At 32.8% G+C, this 23,577-nt stretch overlaps 3 protein-coding genes and 1 long non-coding RNA gene across 9 annotated transcripts in view; 2 read left to right on the top strand and 2 right to left on the bottom strand.

Moving 5' to 3' along the window:
• LOC122533022 overlaps positions 1-2,234 on the bottom strand; it is a 3,412-nt gene extending 1,178 nt beyond the window's left edge. The window contains exons 1-2 of the long non-coding RNA XR_006307634.1: positions 1,481-2,234; positions 1,213-1,392 (exon numbers count right to left, since the gene is read on the bottom strand). This is a non-coding gene — a long non-coding RNA (uncharacterized LOC122533022). The remainder of the gene's footprint in view (positions 1-1,212; positions 1,393-1,480) is intronic.
• Positions 1-17,987, top strand: part of LOC122533008 (mediator of RNA polymerase II transcription subunit 13) — a 24,860-nt gene extending 6,873 nt beyond the window's left edge. Inside the window, exons 2-17 of one of the 5 annotated variants that reach the window (XM_043662293.1) lie at positions 4,499-4,832; positions 6,855-7,023; positions 7,148-7,290; positions 7,378-7,807; positions 8,757-8,906; positions 10,312-10,879; positions 10,951-11,157; positions 11,233-12,945; positions 13,021-13,369; positions 13,474-13,772; positions 14,001-14,192; positions 14,352-14,663; positions 14,771-15,109; positions 15,517-15,801; positions 15,878-16,149; positions 16,286-17,987. In XM_043662293.1, the coding sequence (XP_043518228.1) occupies positions 4,499-4,832; positions 6,855-7,023; positions 7,148-7,290; positions 7,378-7,807; positions 8,757-8,906; positions 10,312-10,879; positions 10,951-11,157; positions 11,233-12,945; positions 13,021-13,369; positions 13,474-13,772; positions 14,001-14,192; positions 14,352-14,663; positions 14,771-15,109; positions 15,517-15,801; positions 15,878-16,149; positions 16,286-16,418 (5,895 nt within the window). In that variant the 3' untranslated portion in view covers positions 16,419-17,987. Of the gene's footprint in view, positions 1-4,498; positions 4,833-6,854; positions 7,024-7,144; positions 7,291-7,377; positions 7,808-8,756; positions 8,907-10,311; positions 10,880-10,950; positions 11,158-11,232; positions 12,946-13,020; positions 13,370-13,473; positions 13,773-14,000; positions 14,193-14,318; positions 14,664-14,770; positions 15,110-15,516; positions 15,802-15,877; positions 16,150-16,285 lie in introns of all 5 variants that reach the window. The other 4 variants (XM_043662290.1, XM_043662291.1, XM_043662289.1 and 1 more) reach the window with 4 other exon arrangements.
• A 367-nt stretch (positions 17,988-18,354) lies between these two features.
• LOC122533016 (glycoprotein-N-acetylgalactosamine 3-beta-galactosyltransferase 1) lies at positions 18,355-21,824 on the bottom strand. 2 transcript variants are annotated; one of them, XM_043662316.1, is made up of 9 exons: positions 21,735-21,818; positions 21,538-21,667; positions 21,398-21,471; positions 20,700-20,856; positions 20,354-20,505; positions 20,084-20,259; positions 19,788-19,995; positions 19,585-19,723; positions 18,355-19,408 (listed from the first exon to the last, which is right to left on the bottom strand). In XM_043662316.1, exons 5-9 carry the CDS (start codon positions 20,382-20,384, stop codon positions 18,862-18,864), a joined length of 1,101 nt encoding a protein of 366 aa, XP_043518251.1. In that variant the 5' UTR covers positions 20,385-20,505; positions 20,700-20,856; positions 21,398-21,471; positions 21,538-21,667; positions 21,735-21,818; the 3' UTR covers positions 18,355-18,861. The 2 variants fall into 2 exon arrangements, with proteins under 2 accessions (XP_043518251.1, XP_043518250.1); XM_043662315.1 differs by having other exon boundaries at positions 21,398-21,667; positions 21,735-21,824.
• A 692-nt stretch (positions 21,825-22,516) lies between these two features.
• On the top strand, positions 22,517-23,470 carry LOC122533021 (probable trafficking protein particle complex subunit 2). Its single transcript, XM_043662325.1, has 3 exons — positions 22,517-22,855; positions 22,982-23,215; positions 23,288-23,470. Exons 1-3 carry the CDS (start codon positions 22,766-22,768, stop codon positions 23,384-23,386), a joined length of 423 nt encoding a protein of 140 aa, XP_043518260.1. The 5' UTR covers positions 22,517-22,765; the 3' UTR covers positions 23,387-23,470.
• Positions 23,471-23,577: the final 107 nt, after the last annotated feature.

Here is a 23,577-nt window from a genome sequence, read left to right as displayed (position 1 = left end):
AAATGATTAAAAAAAAAAAAAAAAAAAAAGAATAGTGTTCCGAGGTCGAAGCAAAAGTGGCGAGCTCAAAATGTAGCGGTGTGTAAACTCTCTTGTAGCCTTAACACGCGGTGCAAGGCTTTCACCTAGGCTGGTCAAGCCCCCTTCGGCTTCTCCTGTTTCTTTCCACGGAGCACCAGTTTCAGCATAATCTAGCCGAGTGACTTCGTCGACGAAGAAGCCGCGTGCCTCGCGTATCTTACTCGAGAAATCACCAGAAACAGACTCTGATATAATTGAGAATATCCAGTGTCTCTCGAACCATTCTTCTCTCGGTATTTTGATTTCAAATTTACTTGACTTTGAACTTACTTGCCAAATATAAATGACACTTTACTAGGCAAAGTAAACTGTTTAATAGGAGAGAATTATGAAATTAATATTTAAGAAAATTAAGAAATAGAAAGGACTGAAATTAAATGTTTGCAATCTCCCTTGAGCAAAAAAATAAAGAAAATTAAGAATTGAGACAATCTAATTAAAACTGTATGATATTTATTTTAATGTAACCTACGTGTAGTTTTTTTATCTGTTACATTGATATGAAAAAGCAATAGACGAAAGCGATAAGAAAAAAAAAGAAAGAAAAAGAATTTTGATAAAAAGATTTTACCAAATGGTAGATCTTAATCGGAAACACGTTGATTTTAAATGTGGTGATAATTTATTGCTCGTGTCACGTGAAACATTATAACTGCAAAATATATGGACTGATGAGTAGCTGTAGAACTTTAATATCGTAATTACTAATAATAATTAAATTGACAATTAATTTACCTATCGTTACGAAAAGGATCGTATTACATTACCGTAAACAAAGCAAGGGAAAAGAAAAAGAATTTTTCGAATGAGCAGTAACGAGGCTCGAGCAAAGTTGGAAGAATTCACGTAGGAAGTATGAGTTCATAGGAAAAAAGAAAGAGGAGCGTTCGGTGGCATCGCGGAGACGTACGCTATCCACTTTCGAGTGGCTTGTACGCAAGAGAATTCCGCTTCGTTACGCACGTGAATGTAATGTTCGTGCTGCTTTAACGGCAAGCGTATAAGGAGGGCAGTAACAGAAATGGGAATTTACAGCTGTAGCTGCGCGTTTTACGCGCACCGAAGACATACTCGGCTACTGTTAGAAAAATGATGTTGCACAGTTCTTCTTCCGTCTTCATTGACACGTACGTTCGGGTATTGTTCGCCTCTGGTAGCACGATCAATAATTCGATGTGCAACTCTGTATGTTTTCGACTCGTACCATAAAGATTGCGATCAGTTGCATTGCAAATTGTAATCGGCTGAAGGTTGCCTCGATACTTCGTCCATAGTTCTTTCATTGTCCCGTACGTTTTTGTTCTCGCCGATCTAATAAAAAAGCTGTTATAGCAATATATTGATAATATTCAAAGACATTAAATATAGAAATAAAACTGTTTTGATAAGTCTGTTGTACCTGTTGGTCTATATGGTTTGTAGTTAGCTTAGATTTTTAATACGATTCGAAAGCTCAGATTTTTAGTGTGATTGATTCATCGAGAGAGAAATCGAATGTTTTATTTGTTTACAAGAATTGCAGCGACACCTTTGAAACAAAGATGAAAACCGTATAGTCAAAATAATATGGGCTTTTGAATTCACAGAAAAGTGATGTCTCGATCACATCTTACAATCCATTAATCCAGCACAAATTATTGTCAAATGGTCCAAGAGTTACACACCTGTCAAATTTCAGATAAATTGTGATCACTAGTAAAAAGGAGAAAACATATGGAGAATCTAGGCTAGGGTGGGAGAGGATAAAGGCGGAATAAAGAAAAGGGGGAAAAAAAAGGCGAAGCGAGAGAAAGAGGCTGCGTGAAACGATATCGTGGGAGAAAAGGGATACGAATAGAGACGCGTATGGCAGAATGGAACGAGGGAATGTGGCGGACCCGCGAGTTGAATCCACGCGGGCGGCCTTGCACGTCGCCTTGCTTGTATTGATCAGCGAGCTTGACAGTCCCGTAGCGTTACGATGGGCGCCTTTGCTCACCGATTATTTCGTCGCGTCGACACGATAGGCGCCACCGCATGTCTTTTCTTTCTGAATCGATTCTCTTTTCTCATCTTTCGTCTCTAAAACGTAACAGAATGAAGAAAAATACTCTTTTACTTTTGTGCATAGAACGTGCTAGTATACTAAGGAAGCTGTTGAATCAAATTTTTTGAACCACTCACAATCAGAACTTTGGAATTACTTGATTTTGTTCAGGTTTTTTGTTAGGTTAGATTAGTCGAACGACAATAATAAAGTCATCAAAAATTCAGTACGAATTATTATTTTTTAAACAAGATTAATGATGATAATAACGATTGATACTTTCTTGCTTGTTTCTTTTTAGATTTAGTATTATATGCACGTATTAATCATAAGAATTTTTGTATTTTTGTATTTTTGTATTTTCAGTTCTCGTGCGAAAAGAAATAAGCACTCCAAACGTGAACATAAAATAATATTTATAGAAAAAAACGTTTGTGGAATTCATATCGTGCTCTTTAAAATTACACGAAGTTTCCGCTCTTATTTGAATTTGTTCCGGTTATGTCAGCTGGCAGCGTGACGTAAGAAAAGGCATACGTTTGATTGGCCGAGAAGTGCGCGACCTGTTCGCGACTGCGCGTGCCTTTTTATTACTCCGACAGACACATCGTGGCGCCATACGATAGACAAACGTGCTTGTGGCGGCGCCGTGGTTCATACGCATTGTACTAAATAACGAGAAAGTGTATAGAGATTCTCTATTCCATCCTGTTCTTGTTATTGTTTGTGTAATCATCACGAGTTTTAGAATGACAAATATTATACAAGATAATAACGTATCTGAAGTATCATGGTTTCAAAAATATTTGAGACAAATTGAATTTTATCATTTAACATCCTTCTAATGATTAAGCTCATAACATTTTAATGACACTTGGTAATTATTGAAATGTGTCGATCAAAATTAATAATTATTTCATATTTAACAAATTAAAATTATCCATATCTATCTACGCATTACTTATAGTAAACTCAACATAAAACGGTTGGTTATTTCTAACATTGAATCAGAATCGTTCCCACGCATGCGCACGTACACATTTCGAGTATTTAAAATCGATTTTAAGCTGTATATCGATAACTTGTGAAAGAATATCGATTAATCGCACGAAAGTCAACAAAAATTATATGAATCAGTGGTTAGTGGTATCAAACCAGGGTGAATAGACTCTGATTAGCCAAGATAAGATATTTTTCTTTAAACACAGACAATTTTAAGTAAAGTTTTTACCATAGTCTTTTCTTTCTATTGAATATAAGTTCATTGACATTTTGGAGAAGCTTGGACAGGAAATTATCTTACTTCATATATAGATATCAATGTGAATATTTACGATTTATCATCGCTTTCATTTATACTTTATACTTTCCTAATAAATATCGTATGTTGGTAATTTATCGTTTTATTTTTCATGACTATAAAACGAAATTCCTATGAAATTCTGATTGTAAAATCTGTGTACATAGATAATTATTTTTTTATTTTTTCAGATTACAATAATTCTTGGTAACTCGTATTAAAACTTTATTCATTGAACTCTCATTATCAAAATTATAAGGAAACATAACCTCACTGTTTTGCAATTGATACAACTGCGTTGACAATTTCAAAGCTGCATTATCTGTGTAGATAATGCACATTAATTGAAAATGAAATGATAGTATTGTTATTATTGTTTGCAGTATTTGCAACGTATTTTCAAGTTTTAATTCTGCTGATGTGATCCATTAAATTTCATTAAACGATCTTATTGTTCACGGTTAAATCAACGATTTGTTACGTTGCATGACAAATGGAAATAGAATACGGCGAAAGTTCAAGGACCGACCTTTCTCAATGGTCAATGGATGTTCCAATACATTCCCTGCAGTCCCTAACCTATCTTCACTAATTGGAAGAATTTGCGCAAGTGTTATATTACACATATAAATTACATTTTTTTTATCGCTTGCATTAATAAATTTAATTGTTAGCATATAATATATAAATAACAGAATTAGGATAACGAAGTTTTAATTACTTTTATACATATATATATATATATATATATATATATATATATATATATTTGTAATCAAATATATATTATTAACATATAATATATTATAAACATAAAAAATTATTAGTTTTCAATTTAACAAATTTGTTTCTCAGTTAATTAGATAAAATATGTAACAATTAATAGAGTCTTGGTCCTTGTTTTGTTCCCCACATTTATTTTTAAATTCTTTTTCAAAGTTTAATTATCGTCGTGAATACATTTTTCTTGTGAATGTGTAGCTTGTGTGTAAAACATCAATGCTAGAAACTATCCACAACTGAAATATAAAATTTACGCCAAAGAAATCATCTAAATCCTCAAAAATATTACTAATTAACGAATGTTGTAGACGGACCTCTGCGGCATCAAATGGAAGAAGCTCGTGTGGGGCGAAGTGGCTGGCGATTTCGGGGGCACTCCCCTCGAGGACCCGGTATTGTCGAGCTTCTCGCGGTGCCTCGCGGGTGACATTCTCTGCGTGTGGCGACGGGTGGCCGCTACACCGGCCACCTCTGGCCCAGCAACCGCCTCGGCAACTGGAGCTGGTATCTTCGACCTGGGCATCGCACCCTCGCCCGCGCCACCACCCCTCTCCCTTACTGCCGCGAAGGAACTTTGGATCTTCTGGTATGGCGAGGAACCTGATCTCTCCGGTCTCGTATCACCGGAACTCATCGCGTGTGGTGAGTAATGAAGGTCTCATTGTCCTCATGGACAGTTTCGATCCTCTAATAGACACCGGGATTCATGGACGTTTTTTTTTATCTATTTTGTAGGGCGTGAAATATTTACATCTAAATCTCGAAAGACAAGCAAGGCGTTAACCCTTGGCTTATTAGCTATGAGCGAACCGTTATAAACAAAAATGATATTCAAGCGTAACCTTTATTTTCATTTCAATTTTTCTTTTATACGCTAGCTTCATGCCGGTCACAGCATTTTAAAAGCAAATAGTTATGCTCAATAAGTACAATAAGCAAAATAAATCATAAGACAAGGGATCGAAATGAATTTTCTGAAAATATCCAATCCACACCGATTTTTCACTTGAAATATTGTACACTGTAATCGAAACAATATTGTATAATCTAACAAACAATAGAGAAACGCACTGTAGATTTTCTAAACTTACATATTGTAATAAACATTTCTGTGATATGGAACGAGCATCTCAATGTTCATAAGAAAACTATGAACATTTCTATGTATTTTCGCTAAAACTATTTCGTCTGTTTTAGTTTAAAAATTAAACTAGAATCTTGGAAGCTGTAAAAATATTTTCCTATTATTCTTTAATTTCTCTGACTACTAATTTATATTTGATCGTTTATATTGTTAGTATATATATATATATATATAACAAGTAACATTAAATACTGGTGGCTTTTACAGAATTAAATTTGTTACAGACATAGTAAAATAATAACTGAATGATAATGTAAGAGTGACAATTTACTAATTAAACGATTGGACTGTTCCAAAAAGCAGTACTCCACGAATTCTAGTCGACGTCGTTGTAGGAAATCCCGTATGCTTTTGTTTCGAAGAAAGAAGGTGTGTAAACCGAGCGAAGCGGTAACGTTGGCTAGACCGTGTTTCTCTACACAGGGTCGCTGAACCATGTACTTGTCTGCAACTCGGTGCGATGCAACGCAAGGTTCCATTATTGTGCATCGCAAGGAGTACACCAATTGCGGAACCAACTGGTAAACCGTTAGTCTTGGTTAAACCAAGTCTTTGGATGCTATGAATCAAAAAGATTTCAGTGGGTCCTCAATAATCCTATATATATCACATCCTATTGCGTGGATGTAGGAAAATATTTTTTTTCTCTGCCGATAAACGACGAGAAAATAATTCTTTTGAATATATATATAGAAAAATTAGTTAACAAAATTGTTACATTAACAAATAAAATATTTTCAATAAAGTTTTGTTAGAAACTTTCTTTTAAATAAATAATTCAATGATCAATGAAATCGAAATCCATAATATTTATGAATGTCGCATGTACATGTAGAAGTCTAGAAATCTACAGCAAATCACTTTTGTTATTAGAAAAATTATTATTACATTACACAAGACGGTGTAATTTGTTTTACTGTAATATTCATTTGTCTTAGAAAGTGAAACTTGCCCGCCTCACACTTGCAGAATTGATGTTCATGGAGCGTAAAGTTCATTACTGTTTCGCTATTCTAGATTTACTTTTTGAAAAATAAAAACACCACACAGCGCTATTGTATTGTAAAAAATAGTTAATTTGACCGTTAGGTCACGAGCACGAAATTCCAAAAGCAAAAGATTTGATTTTCTCGGCTGACGTTTCTTTTGTTTTCTACAGACTACGTAGCGCCGACGTGACTCATTGTAATTTATACACGAATTGCATTACTTTCACAGTGGAATCGGCCGTTTCTTTCGACCAGTAAGAATAGGTATTGCCTCGATTCGATGAAGAAAGTAGATCACGGGAAAATAACAAAAATCTACGTGCTTCTAAAGCGAAATTCATTTCGTTTCCTCTGTTCAGAAAAGATGTGAATCTAAAAGTATTTTCTAAATATTACATAAAATATTCAATGATATATATATATAAATTACATTAAACGTCCAAATTTTTTAATTATCATATAATAAAAATGATTTTACTATATATATATATAAATCATGATTGTTTTTTAATATAAATATTTTGATTGCAGAAAGTGAACAAGGTTCTTGGGAAAGTGGATTATCGTATGAATGCCGGTCACTTCTTTTCAAGGCTCTACATAACTTGATCGAACGGTGCTTGCTATCTCGTGATTTTGTTCGCCTAGGAAAGTGGTTCGTACAACCTTATGATGGATTCGAGAAACATCGTTGCAGTAGGTACGTTCTTGTACTATTGTTGATGGTAATTTTCGGTCGTAGTTATAACAGTTAGATTTGAATTAAGTACTAACTCTAACTTAATTCAAGTGAAATAATTTTAATGTCATTTACATTCTAGTAGCCATTTGTCATTCTCGTTTGCATTTTTTGTGCATGGAGAAAGTACTGTATGTGCAAGTGTCGATGTCAGGCAGCATCCTGCTGTACGACATCTTACAAGAACTTGCTTACAACGTACTCAAACCACCCAGTCTGGTGTTAAAGGCAAGCACATAAGATAATTTAAGAGTATATTGTAAGTGTGTGTTACTGTTGTAAATATATAATTATTTAGTACATTTTCTGTTTCAGTGATATTAGCTCCTTACGGACTAGCAGGCACATTGACAGGTCCAGTCGGACGTACAGATAGTCAGCTTCTTGAAGAATGGAAACATTTTTATCCAATCAACGGCAGTAATGTAGAAGCAGGACTTCCATCATTAGTAGAAGTGCTTGTTGGTGGTGTTCGCATGCGTTACCCTTCGTGTTATGTCCTAGTCACAGATATGGACGACACTCCATCTGATACTCCTCTTTCTCCACCAAATAGTCCTGCTAGCTATGAACATCCTCTTCTGAGTCAGCAGGAGTTACGATCGGCTACAGAATTACCAGAACGTGTATGGGCAGAATGTACTTTGAATTCACCGATTTCTGCTTCCAAGACAGAATCTTCCACAGAATCTGGAACCTGGACCTTCATTGATCCAACACAAAAGTCTTCCTGTACCTGTTCAAAGTAAGTAATATGTTCTTGTAACTTACTAATGAACCTAACTTTTATTGCATTGTATGTAATATATTTTATTTCGCGTATAATGGCTAATAGTAAAATTTCTAAATTTCACAAACTGCACTTCGATATAATTTGTAATTATGACAATTTTATATTTACCACTTTGTTTATATATCTTCGTAATATGAACAAAGATTACAAAACAATGCAATAACAGTGACAGTAGTCATATAACAACATTTTTATGAAGTTTGTAGTATAGAAAGTATAAAGAATGAGATTACTGTTAGATTTTTAACTATTATTTTTCTTTGCACATTTATTAAATGTAGCAGTAAACGTATACTTCTTTTCACTGCATTCTATGTTTATCTGATAATATTTGAAATAGTATTGTCGCAATTGTTATTGATTCTGTCTGCATGTTATAGCACAATTTATAAAATGTAGATTGTGTAAAATGTTACAGTACAGGTAGTAATTTTTTAAATGGCTGCTGCAATATTATGCATGTAAATTTAGTTCTTGAGAATGGCTAGAATGCAATGTTTCTTGAAATTAGTTCTCTTATTTACAAAAGTAAAACTGTTCTGTGTTGAAAATTTTCATAAAAAATAATATGAATTTTACATTTCTTTTAAATAATAATTGGTAAGTCTATACTGTAATAAAACTGAAATCAAGATATAATTATTGGTAAGATTATACATTTCCTCCATTATTTTGACTAAATGATAAATAAAAATCTTATTCAGATTAAAATCAATATATGTATTTTAAAAGAGGAAAGGTTTCAACATTACTAGAGTAATGTAGGTGTGAAGAATTGTAAAGATAATAAAAGTTGATACTAGGTGTCTATTTCTGCTCCACACGTTGCTGTTCAGTAAATCAGAATAATTAAAATAAGTAAACATATGGAAAAACAAGATATTAAATACATCGGTTGCAGGTATGCCACCCCCGGGGGTTGGAAGAGCCTGGCCTCCTCTCAGGTTCAGAGGGAGAGAGTAGATAAAGGTGGACGGAGGGTCGTACCGTTTCATCGACGCTCTACCACCCAGTGGGATGCTTGTCCCTCTGTCCCTGCTAATGCCCCCAGGTGGGTAATTTCTGCCCCGATATCAATGAAAAAAATCATTATATTTTTTTCCATACCTTAATTAATCACCGCAATAATGCCAATATTGTATGATCGTTATAATACCATTAATTCACATTGCTTATGAAAATTCCGCTATTTATTTAGTCATAGGAGTAACTAAATCTAATTGCACGAATAACGCATTAATCAAATATCATTGTGCAATTTTTTTTATATTTCTTCTTTTTGTGAGAAGGGGGGATTCATTTTCTGGAAGAATTATAAATATTAACTGTGGTAAAGTATACGCAAAAAAGATCATTATTATATTATCCTAATATATAACAATGTACAAGGTGAATTCACAAGTCTTGTTATTTTGATATTATCAAAGAGAAGCAGCTAATACGCACAGTTTGTATGTAGTTGAAATGAAATCTATTTAGTATGTGTGCTTATTAATACAAATTATAGTAAGTATATTCATACATAATTAATTGCATATTGTATGTATAATATCATGGTATTCATAGCTAAAGTATTATAAAAATCAAAAATTCATAAAAATATATTTCAAATTTGAACATAATTAAGTAGTTTTTTATTTCATGTATTATTGTGTAATTAGTTTTTATTTTATATACTAAATTGCAATATACTAGGCGTTCAATAAACTTTATTCGCATATCGAGTAAGTCATTTAAAATTCGAAATATTTTGTTAGTGAGATTTGATCTTCAGTAAATGTATGATGCAGCATAATAGATTAATACTACATTAGAAAATATAATATAAAAAGACGATTAGCAGTAAGTTAAATAATATCCAAATTTTATTAAATTTATTTCTTCTTACTTAGAGAAAATAACAAATTAGAAGAAAAATGTAATTACAACTTATGGAAGAAATTTGTTGAACACTTTGTCACTTGCACCTTATATATAATTTAATGAATACACATTCTTCTAAAATGCTTTCGTTTTTCCTTTCTTTTTCGTATGTTTGCTTCTTTCAATTTTCAATAGTTATTATTAAAAAATGCTTTGCATGTGTAATAATTCATGACTTGGGCATGATATTTATAAATGTTTTTTACTGGTACATTATTTACATCAATATCAGTTGCATATGTTTAGATACATAATTGTATTTTTAATCATTTGTAATATACAAATAAGTATATTAAAAATATATTTTCGTAATATTTTTTTTATATGGTAGAATAATCGTTATAAAATTTTTCTTGCAAGAACATTGGTGGTGATAGTTGTATATTGTGTCATTTTTTTGTTAAGCATGAATCAGTTTATCAGTATCGATTATAGTCTTCAAATTTAACATGTTAAATATACTACTAACGTTTATGTAATATCTAGATTTTTAAAAAATCTTAATTTATGATTATGTCTCTCAATTGGAATAGGTCTGTATTGAACAGAACAGAAGCGCCGAGTACACCACCGGGCGGACCTCCTTCTTACTCAAGGGGACCACCAACAGGAGGAGATTGTCTACCAGTTCCATCTGTTGGCTCACCAGGATCTCCTGCACCTTCACCTCTTCCAACTCCACATTCCGAGCCAGCATCGGTTCCACCAGCAGAGCCTACAATGCCTACTCTTAGTCCTCAACCACCACCCAGTCACACAAACACTGCCCCACCATTAACCCCCTCCCAAGGCCCAAAATCAACTTCCTCTGCATGCAATAATCAAGTACATAGTCCAGCTCCTGGACCAACATTAAAACGACCAGTCTTAGCCCCTAGAGAATGTGAGGATATATATTTAGAAAACGAACAGTCATTACATTGGCTCTATGATTATTCAACACAAGAAGCATGGCTCAATCACCCTGTAAAACGTTTTAAGGAATCTAATACCAGTCCAGTCAATGTACGGAGCAATACTTTGTATCCACCAATGAATTCTCAGGTTCCTCAGTCTCAAACGCCCAAACTAGAGATTAAACAGGAACCAAATGTCAATGTTGTAAGTGCTCCCTTTTATTTGTATGAAGTATTTGTATTTTATTTTTCATGTACTTATTAACATTCGTACAGGGAGATTGCATTGGAAGAAGAACAGATCCATATGAGTTTGATGCAACAGGTGAAGAAAACGGCACAAACGTTGACGGACTTAGACGGCAACGAGATGATCCTACTAAACCAGGATCTCTGTTCACTAGTGAAGGTCTTCAAGCATCCTACAAAGATTTAGATCAGATCTTTGATAATTCTGATCCCGACACTTCTAGCGACGAAACCGTACGTATTGACTTCTGTTTTTCTTTTCTGTTGTTTCTGTGATTAAAATCATGAATTACGCGATGCTTCTTATAGAATTTAAACCAGCTTCAAGTACAAACTCCACCGGAGTCGAATAGATCCGGTGGATTACACGAAGAAACAAGAGTAGATGCCAATAATAGACATAATAATCGGGGAGTTGGCGTGTTGCGACCAGAAGAACTTTCAAAAATGTTTCCAACACCACCATCTTTAGAGCATAATCCTGTTGCTTCACCTTGTCAGTTAAATGACCCTTTAATGGACCAGACGGAACTTTCTGTACCTCAACGACCACTTAGGCACCTTCCTGACATCTATCCAAATATGGGATCTCCTCAAGAAGAGCCAATTGATGATTGGTCCTACGTGTTCAAACCTACGCCCATCTGTAAGATGGTCGGTTCTTCCAAATATGCCCCACTCACAAATCTGCCCAGCCAATCTCTACCGCCTGTTACACTGCCATCGCACTGCGTATATAGACCTTCTTGGCAGTGCAATCCTACTTCCAACAATACAGATAAACCACTTCCACCAACTAGACCTGGATCGGTTCAGCAACAGCCATGTCCTCCGAGTCCAGCCCCGTTAGGGGCACCATATCGCTCAGCAACAATATCCGGAAGACCACCGCCGCCACCGTATGATCAGCCAAGCCCAGCTACATCTACCACCTCTTCTTATTTGAACAAAAATTTGAATAGCATTGAAGCAGACACACCAGGCCCTACTCGTGCGCCGGAATCAAACTCTCTCATAGTGAACATCCTCTTAGGTGACACTGTGCTTAATATCTTTCGTGATCACAATTTCGATAGTTGCAGTCTTTGCGTGTGTAATGCAGGTCCAAAAGTCGTTGGTAATATTAAAGGGGCAGATGCTGGTGTGTACCTTACACATTCTTGGTCAGGTGGGGCACTGTTTCAAGATGACGATCAGATCAGGTGTAGTTGCGGTTTTAGTGCTGTTGTAAATCGACGACTAGCTCATCAAGCTGGTCTGTTCTATGAAGACGAAATGGAAATTACTGGCATTGCTGAAGATCCAGCAGAGAAGAAAAAAGCGTCTTTGATCGCTGTAGCTTGCGGAGGGAGCAAACCTTTGGAAGGTTTAGACGTGATACCACCTAATGTGTTAGAATTGCTCAGAGAACAGTGCCTGATCATACAGAGCTCCGCAAGCAGTCTTTACAGAGCGTCTAGAATCTATTCTACGATGAAAAGTTATCCAATGCTTACGCCTACTGTGAATATGTTGGAATTCAATGATGGGAATGAAGTGTCGCTAGCGGCTCTTGATCAGGGTAAAATTAATGGTACGCACAATGAAAGGACTAATCGCGTAATCGGAGTGCATCGATGGGTATTCCTTAGAGCAAAAGGTCCTCAGTGCAGTGGTGATATCGTACGGATGATGAGAGCTCTACAACCACTATTACAAGATGCTGTGCAGAAGAAATGTACTACTCGAATGTGGGAAGCACCGTATACTGTTGCAGGTCCTTTGACTTGGAGACAATTCCATCGTCTAGCTGGTCGTGGAACTGATGATCGGTGTGAACCTCAACCAATACCTGCATTGGTTGTCGGATATGATCGTGATTGGTTGTCTTTGTCACCCTATGCTTTGAGTTATTGGGAGAAACTACTCTTGGAACCATATGCCGGACCAAGAGATGTCGCGTATGTGGTGGTAGCACCAGACAGCGATTGTGTCATTAATAAAGTGAAATCATTTTTCCGTGAATTATCAACTACATATGAAGTAAGTAAATAGATTTTACATAAAATATTGTACATGCTTTTATCTTTGATTCCAACGTTATGATTTCTTTTTCAGATTTGTCGGTTAGGAAGGCATACACCTATTTCAAAAGCATTACGTGATGGTATTCTTCGTGTTGGAAAAGCGTCTATTCAGAAACAAACCAAACAACCAATAGACGATTGGTTTAAACTTTTAGGAGAGAATCAATTAGGAGAATTATTAAGATTATATGCCCAAGTCTGTAATCATCGATTAGCTCCATATTTAACGCAGGTTATTCAAGACCGAAGTTTATTAGATCCCGGAGATTCGCAATCGACTAACAAACAACAACAGCAGCAGCAACAGCAAACAACTATTCCTGTTACTGACACAATGCCAGCCACACCTGATGTAATGACAAACAAACCAGAATCAGTTGGTATGCTTGTTTATCAAGTATTTTAATTATACTGTGGTTAAACTATCATTACATTTGTTTAGAAATCAATTTACCATTTACATGTCAAATTTGCATATTTTCAGAAGGAGAAAATCCCAGGAGTGAAACTCCATCGTCGAACACGGCAACAAATAGTAATTCTAATACCGGTAATACAACACCAACTTCACAAACTGCCACAATACATACTAATACAACATCGGGTCCAGATGAAGAGGAAGTCGAGCCTCCAGCTATAGTTGTTTATCTAGTAGAACCTTTCTCATTGGGAGGTCCTGAAGATCCCAACCGACGAAGACTTGCTATTTTAGCTTTATTACGTGCATATTCGACAGCAGTTAATAGCATGCCTGAAAACATTAGATCCAATATTAATGTTCAGGTAAGACTAAATTGTAATTTTTTTATGTTTTGTTAAAAGACTTTAAGCAATGGAGATGAGAAAAAATATTTAACGCTGAATACATACATGTTTTTTTTATAATATAATAAAAACATTTTTATTATAATTACATTCATATGTTACAGAGGATTAATAATCAACATTTTATACACTATACTTCAAATCAGGCGACTTACTAATTTATTTCCGATTTATTTTTATGTTCAGATAATATCCTTGGAAAGTATAATGGAGTTAGGTCGAGCTAGAGAAAGGCGTAAAATACAGGACGAGATGAGAGCTTTAGCATTGAACGTGTTTCTACAGGGACGTCGACTACTGAATCATAATTCAACAGTAAAAAGTCTTACTGGATTTGGTACCGCTGCCGCAGCAGATATTTTTCTTAAGAGTAAAGATGTAAGATCCAGTTTTATATTTTGTGTTAAATTATTTCCTAAATATAAGTCAGCCGCGTTGCCCGTGTGCCGTTTAAAATGATGAAAATAGTAAATAATAAACAGGCCATGACTCGATCATTTTCAGTCTTATAGTAATACTCTTGCAACTATACATCAGGAACGAAACAGAACCTCGTACCGGTTATACTCGCCAGCGTACGTCTTGGCTCCTCTACGGGCAAAAAGCGAAGCGCCGGAATCTTTCGGCATCGCTGGACCAGAAGAGTGTGCGGTTTTGTATCTAAGCTACTGCCTCAGCGAAGATCAATCTTGGCTGCTTGCGGTTGCAACTGATGACAGGGGTGAAATATTTGAAACAGCTACTATCAATATCGATATACCCAATAGAAAAAGAAGAAAACGCGCCTCAGCTAGACGAATTGGATTACAAAAATTGATGGATTTCATACTTGGTGTAATGTCTCAGGGTGTAAGTAATTCATTTAAATGTGATTTAAGATACTGATTGGTAAAGAATAAAAGTAATTGAAATATAATGAAATTAAAATAAATCGAATTAAATATTTTTATATTTAGGTACAACCTTGGAGGTTAGTAGTAGGTCGTGTGGGACGTATTGGACATGGTGAGCTGAAAGGTTGGAGCTGGTTGCTATCCAGAAAAGCACTTCTCAAAGCTTCTAAACATCTTAAAGAAATATGTGGCCAATGCAGTCTTTTATATCCGTCAGCAGCACCTTGTGTGCTTAGCGCATGTTTAGTTTCTCTTGAACCAGATTCAACTCTCAGGCTTATGGCTGATCAGTTCACACCTGATGAAAGGTTTAGTCAAGCGTCGGTAAACTGCCAATTATCTACACCACAAGATGTTACGTGTACTCATATTCTCGTCTTTCCTACATCTGCTACTACACAGGTAAATTTTTGTGTTTAACCCCTTGCCTTATGATTTATCAAGCCCAAAGTTGCTTGACTTTTTTTTTGATCACATGAAAACAAACAATAATAATAATGAAAGATTTTTATACATTAAGTCTTATATAAAACACCAAATGGATAGATATATATTTTTTTATAAACTTTATAATATAATAGAACAAACAATAGTATAATAAAAAAATAGCAATAAATGCAACAGCTGAACCACGAGTCCAGTTCGTGTTTTTCAAGTTTGGCCCATAATACGTACCATGAGCAGGACTGTGTTTCTCCTGTTTAATCGAAAATCTATATCCAGTCTTATTCAATGTTATAAGGCAAGGGGTTAAGAGAAAGGATCTAAATGAAACTGAATGTCTAACAATAATTATTTCTCTACTACAGTCATCACAGACTGCATTTCAGGAGCAGCATATTAATGGACCAGAGTTAGGAGATGATGAGCTATTTTCTGCACTAAACGATGATATGCCAGAAGGTATGGAAGGCATGGGAGACTTCAATGACATCTTCAATGTATGGCCAGAGGCTGGTGCTGGTGGAGGACAAAGTCCTAGTGGCAGTCCACATCGCCCTGAAGGATCTCCATTAGGTGGAGACGGTGGTGGTTCAGGATTAGGCAATCACGACGGGCCTGGTAGTCCATTTCCATGTAGTAATACACCAAGAGTAAGTTAGATGTTTATACATGACTGTAATATATTACATGATTGTAAATTGACTATACTAAATTTATAATTGATAGGTGGCAGTTGCTGAACAAGCAGAAGAAGTTGGCACGCTTTTGCAGCAACCACTTGCTCTTGGTTATTTGGTATCTACCGCACCAACTGGACGAATGCCACCATGGTTTTGGTCAGCTTGTCCCCATCTGGAGGGTGTTTGCCCAGTCTTTTTGAAGAATGCCTTACATTTACATAGTCCAGCAATACAGCAGAATAGTGATGATCTGTTGCAGCAACAAAGTGCACTCACTGCTCACCCATTAGACTCACAGTATACCACCGATGTGCTCAGGTTTATATTGTTGTTTCTATAGGCTTATTTAGACATATCTTGCCATCTTGCTCAATAATCGCAATCTTTAATACAACACATTTAATAAATATCAAAATGTATGCTCTTATTAATTGTTATTACTAATGTTTTGTAGATATGTGCTAGAAGGATACAATGCACTATCGTGGCTCGCAGTGGATGCGAACACGAAGGATCGTCTATCCTGCTTGCCAGTGCACGTGCAAGCGCTCATGCAGCTCTACCATGCGGCGGCAGCTCTCGTCTGACCCACACCCTCTCCTTTCGTAGTGCAGTATATGCACCTCTTTCATGCACTCCTTTACCATACCGTCACTTGGGGCTTTACGAGAGCAACTGGTTTCCTACATCCGTCTTCAACTGTTCGTTAGAGACATTGAGATTTTCTGGGAGACTGGGAGAAAACGATCCTTCGACCATTAATCGATAAACCTCCAATACGAAACACTGACCTTTTTTTTTACTGACCTTCTTTTTTAAATTAATACGATGACAGTGATCGTAGCATAAACTTTATGATTACCGATGCACAGTAATTCTTTTTAACGTTTTTCTATTCGTGTAATTCGGCAGGCGAAGAGAGAGAGAGAAAACAAGCATACTTTGATAGATCGTACTTTGTGTTTTTCAGTAATCGCGAAAAACAAAAAATAAGATAACACGAGATATTTATTGACAAAATAATTATTGACGATACACGTATATTGCCGCATACCAAATGGAATTTGATGAATGGGAGATAGAATTACATGTGCGAGAGATTGATAGAATCGTGTGAACATGTGAGAGAACGAAAGTGAATAAAAGAGAGAATGTGAGAGAGAGGAAAAAGGAAAGAACGAGTGCGCGTATAAAAGGAAAGAGAAGTAGAAACAAATGTGAACGCGCTATAAGAAGTTAACTTATAATTGCCTCTCTGTCGGTAGATAGTTCAATTACAAATCAGAATCTCTAGAAAATTACATAACCAAAACGTTTTTAATTGTAAATTGAATTTTGTACAAAGCTTTTATTATTAATAACGACGAAGTAATATAAATAATATTACGTTGTTTTTTAATTTTATATAGATGATATAAATGAAAAAAGAAGAACGGAAATAAAGGGAGGCGAATATACTTCTTTTTTACAAGTAAAAATGCCTCGTACAAGCCCCTGGTGTGAGATAAGTACGATAATTATATATTATATTATATTATGCTCGCGCGGCACTGGGTCACTGTTATCATGTTTCCTGGACCCATTAGCGCAATTTTTCGATGCTGTTTGAAAAATTTTATTCAAATTAGGTGACCTCTATATATTATACATACATTAATAGTGTAAAATATTGTTTTTAAATAATTTATGAAGTGAGAGACATCGCCGAGATATTAGATAATTGAGAGTGAACGAAAAGAGCGCGAGAGAATAAACGAAAATGAGAGAAGGGCACAGAGAGGTTTGTTCCCTGTAACTTAGGAAAAAAGAAGAATGATTTCACATGCAAACAAAATGAGTGCGCGAACATAAAACGAGAAGTATATAAGAAAAAAAATAAAAAGACAAGAGAAGAGAATACAGGGCGCGTCTGAATGGAAGCCGATGGTGGCTAATTGCGTCAGTCGCATAGTACAAATATGACTTGTACATAGCAACCCCTAATCCTCTCCCCCTTATAAAGTTAATTGGTTAATTTACTCACACACCACACTCACACTGTATCTATAGTATTTATTATCTGGGTAGAACATCATTATTGGGATTATTATTAATTATTATTATTATTACCATTATTATATTAATATTACGAAATACAGTTTTATGTGTATATATAATTATATACCTCATTTCACACGAAGTATGTGTATGCTTACAGTTTTGATATTACAAGCATAATAGAAATAGACGAACATTTCTCAAAGTTTATTACTAATTTGAAGTTATCACTATACGTGATATTTCTAATAGTCTCATTCTCGTAAGATACAAATTACTATAAATTAATGATAATAGATCAAATCGTTATATAATAATTTTTCTTTTCTTCTTTTTTTAAGGAATACTTATTTACTTATTAGAACTTTAAGAACTTCAGAATAATATAAAATATTAATCTTTATAATATCGTTATAAACTCTCTTATTGTATTTGATCAAAATTACATTAAGTTTATTGGAACTAAATAGTAAAAAATACCAGTAATTAATAATGTTTCTAATATGCTTGTAACATTTATTTGTAAAACAGTATACACCCTGTCACGCTCATACAATGAAATAGTAAAGTTTTCATCATTACATATATAGGTATGTATAAACATTATATATATTACGAAATATTATATACCACAAATTTTATCTTTCAGTGAATATATTAACATCTAATTCGTTGGCCTGAATGGACTAGTTATACTCATTGGAAATAAAATAAGAAAACAATTAATATCGCTTAATTAAGTCAATGACAAATTTAAAAGTGCAGTACTTAGAATTTCCAAATTCTTAAATAATTAAACAAAAATCTATCATAAATAATTTTTACAATCATTAATTTACACAGAAAATAACAAACTTAATGACAAACCAGTTTAATGTTGCAAAATTTTTCAATTTTTGTTTATTTATTAAGATTTAAAATATTTTTTTTCTAATTTTAATAATATTTGTTTAGAAATTTTTTTTCATATTTCAATTAAGAATAGTACATAGACTAGTATTCAGTCAATACAGTGGTTGACTGATGTGTTGTAAGTTTTTCTATACCGTGCGTAATACCGTACGGCCTTAAGTGATAAATTAAGTACTCGAGAACATACATCATATTAGGCGATACGTAATGAAACGAAATCGCGCTATCGGAACAACAATTTAGACCATCTTTGGTATCGTAATAAATATACTTCCAATACCAGAAATTCTTATCTACATGATTAGGAATTAAATGATGCTCTGGTACAAAAGGGAAAAATCTTCCGCGACCATGTGGATCCCGAGTGTCCATTGCTTTGACATTTACTTTTTCTAAACACTTTCCCATTTCCACATCTTCTGCACCTCCATTATCTGACCGACACTTTGTTTTATCAGGTAAAGCTTCCTCTACGAACTTCCGTAAACCTTCTTTGCTAAGTACATATCCTGCACCACCGCTCATGTATCCCTGTTTCACAAATGGCTTAAATCTACAGCCAAAATATAATGGCGAATTTGGATCATAAGATGACAGCATATATCGTAGATTTTCTACCACCACATATCTGAAAACATTTTAACAAATAAATTTTTCATTTAACAATATTACATATTACTCTAAAAGTCCATCTTATAAATCTTTTGTAATTGTAATATAATTTTAGCCAGATCTTATGTAAATCATTAAAAGATTCAAATTGAATGTCTGAGTTAAAATTTGCAATTTCAATAAACTACATACGTATCATCATCAGCCTTCATAAACCAATCAACCTCATCTTTGTACTTTTCATAAGCATATCTGAAAGCTTCTTTGGTTTTTGCCCATAAATTCTCTCTTCCTTCTTTTACTGGCAGGACAACTGTAGGTAAATTTGCATCTGGAAAGATTAAAAATTATTTCTTTGAATTGCTTTATTATCATATTACAAGAGTAAAATTTACCTTCAGCAGAGCTCATAAACAAAAGAACATTGCATCGTTTTCCCCATGTTGCTTTCACATGTTGTGCTTTACTTTGGTGATTTTTTGGACCAGTCATGATCCAACAGAGGACACGTACTTTTTTTGCAAGTTCTTGTGCAACTTTATCTTCATCTTTATGAAAATCTTCATCTTTACCATGAAATTTTACTTCTATTTCAGGTCCAACCTGTAACATTTATTATTATTATTATTATTAAAAACTGAGTACAAAATATAAACAAGTATTAAAAAAAAACAAAATATAAAGCAACTACCTCTGACTCCAATTCTGAGTAATGATGTGGATCTCTTGAAAGCATAAAACTATCAGAAAACCAATTATATATATATGGCACATTTCTTGTAGATGTTATTAAAAGGCACGCTGAGATAAATCCAAAAACTACACCCGTAACAAGAGTTAATACAAAATGCTTACCATTTCTAAGACCTATATACAAAATAATATTTACATAATAAAAAGAATTACAGTTAATTTTATTACTCAACAGTGAAAGCTTAATTATTTTTTGATATCAATTTACCATTAATGTTTGGAAATCTTTGCCGAACCATGATATATAATAAAAGTAAGCAATTTTATTATTCAGCTAAAATACTGTAGTCAACATAATTTTATTTCCATTTGTCAGCATTCACAATTATATACTACATGTATTTTAGTTGTGTCAAATTACTGCAACACAAAAATATTAGAAATACAAACTATTTTAGATAAGATATCTTACCTTTTACAGATAAGATATTTAGATAGATAAAATATAAAACGATGTTTTAAAGTAATTAATTAAATGAAACAAAGTAAGAGCGTAATGCAAGTTTTTCTAATGTGTTATTATAGCTTTAATAATAACATTAAAATAATCATACTTGAAAATTTCTGTAGATACGAGTACAAATCCGTAATAATTATCCTGCCCATTTTTAAAGTTCATTCATTAAGTAAATCAGTACCACTATTGCAATCTGTGACTTTTTAAAACGTAATTCTTTACATTGATATTCTTATCAATCTAAAACATTGTTTCTGAAAATAAAATATACATTAAATTGATAATAGTAACAAATACTGTGATAATTTTTAAAAGATACTTTCTAAGTCTAAGTCAAGCTGTATTGAAGTTTTAATTTACAGTGAAATTAAATGTTGTTCATAAAAATAAGTATTGTCATACAATTATTACGTTAGTACAAAATATTCATATGTGCAAAAGTAAATAAAAGTAAATAAAAGAAAAAGATTAGTCTTTTAAATTATTAATGTATCTTAAGCCTGAATGAATTATACGTTAAATTAGCACAAAAAAATTATCTTGATTAATTTATTATAAATTTGAATAAACACAGAGAAATATAGTATAATAATAGTATTATAAAAACATAAAATATTTAATAGAGTTTAATATAACATAAATAACATCGAAGAATCTAGTAGCATTATTAAAAAGACACTTCAATAGCGTTTCGATTTTATATATTTTATATTTTTTACGTTATCGTATATCGTTATTAGCTTGCAAATTTACAAAATATGTATTATATATGTAAATACTTATTCGCATACTTACATTAAAAAGTACGTAAGCAGATTCGTAGGTTGTCTTTAACTCGACAGAATTCATGATTACTGATAAGTTATAATCTTGAAATAAAACAATCTTTTCACGAAAAGATTCATTCAAACGTTTAGATGAAATGTTGAATTTACAGCTTAGAACGTGATATTCTCTCTAAATAATACATTCCAATATAAATACGAAACGACTGTATTTTATCTTTTTTCTTTCCTTCTAAATTTCTTTCCTTCTTGTATATAACAAGTGTTGTATTATTGTTATCTGAAAATAATTATTTATTTTTACACTCTATGCATATTTGGTACTTTCTATACATCATTCTACTAACTTTCAGAAACAGCTCATTCTACTAACTTCCAAAACAGCTGGTTTTTAATTAATCGCAAACTCAGACCTAGAAATAATGCGATATAACGAGTATAAAACCTACCAATATGATATTAACATAGGATTTTCTGAATGATAATTTATTTTACTAGAATTTAATGTAGATTTAGCGTAAAAGAAAATGTTTTGCAGTTTTTCTACTAAATATGTTAATATGTTCTTAGTCTCTAAACTATTCCGTAAACTATTACTGAAAAAACGATTAATAAATAAATTATTCTCTTTTAAACATTTCCAAAATTTAATTCTTATTTAATATAAATTTATTAGAATTAGATTATAGTTTCTTAAACTACTCAACAAATAAATAAATGGAATTATTATATTTTCGTTTATATAATATTATACTTTATTTATTAGTTCTTATTATCTTGTTGGAAAATCATTGTAAATTATCAGAAAATGTTAAATTATACATTTTATTCAAATGCTATATATATGGAAATTTGAATTTTTTTTATGTAATTATATATGAAAGTTGTGTTAAATTTGGTAATAATTAATAGACAAATCAAATTGCTTAACTTAACATGTATGTATATATAATTATAACTACAATTAAACTGGATTAAACAAGTCATTTGTTACAACTTTCTTTTCTTAAAAGTTTACCTATGTAAAATACATTACAACAAAAATTAATTTTTATAATATATAATATATAATACAATGTATATAATTTATATATATATACTATAAACTATAGTTTACTAAATGTATTAGTTTAGTTAACATCACGTGACTGGTTATGTGTAGATAACATTGAATAGATTTCTTACTGGAGAATACAAATTTGATTTTCATACTGCTATGAAAATTATTTATATAAAATATTGTACTTATCAGATCCAGAACAGTTTTTCTTACATTAATATCGTATACATATATACTTTTAGTACTTACGTGACAGTGAAGAAGTGTCAATGTATGAAAATGAAGTTTTAATTGAAATATGTCAAAACAGTTAACAAAATGACAGCTAACTATTATTTCGCAATCGTCGGACATGCTGATAATCCTTTATTTGAAATTGAATTCAACAATTCTGGGAAAGACTCGAAGGTTCATAATTTTTATAGGTTATACTTAAGTAATATATGTTAAAATTATTTGTTGATTGTATGCAATGTAAGAAAATGTACTTGCAATATAAAAACGTTGTCATTTACATTATTGAATTTTCAACAGAAAGAAGATTATACACATTTAAACCAATTCATTGCACATGCTGCTCTAGATCTTGTAGATGAACATACTTGGAAAACAACAAATATGCATTTAAAAGTCGTAGATAAGTTTAATCAATGGTTTGTGAGTGCATTTGTTACTGCAACTCATATCCGATTTGTTATGGTACATGATAGTAAAAATGAAGATGGTATAAAAAATTTCTTTAATGAAATGTATGAAATGTACATAAAGGTAAAACTATATATTAAATTATGTGATATTTTACTGAAATTATATAATAAACTTTTCATCTTTCTTTTCTAGTACTCTATGAATCCATTTTATAAATTAAATACACCTATTAAATCTATTGGCTTTGAGAAAAAGGCACAATTATATGGCAGAAAATATTTATCTTCATAAATTGTTTAATACTTCAAAGCTGTTCATTATATAGAAAGAAAGTGGAAAACACAATGCAGTTAATAAAATGCAAATAATTTTGAATATGAATTACTTCTTACTTAAATAATATATATAATATATGTGAATTTTAGGTGTTCTATAGAAAAATATATTATATGTTGTACAATATTTCTTTTAAAACTTTTGTA

This window comes from Frieseomelitta varia, unplaced genomic scaffold (genome assembly GCF_011392965.1).
Source record: "Frieseomelitta varia isolate USP_RPSP 00005682 unplaced genomic scaffold, Fvar_1.2 scaffold_489, whole genome shotgun sequence".
NCBI classification, from domain to species: Eukaryota; Metazoa; Arthropoda; class Insecta; order Hymenoptera; family Apidae; genus Frieseomelitta; species Frieseomelitta varia.
This window is presented reverse-complemented; position numbering and strand designations above follow the sequence as displayed.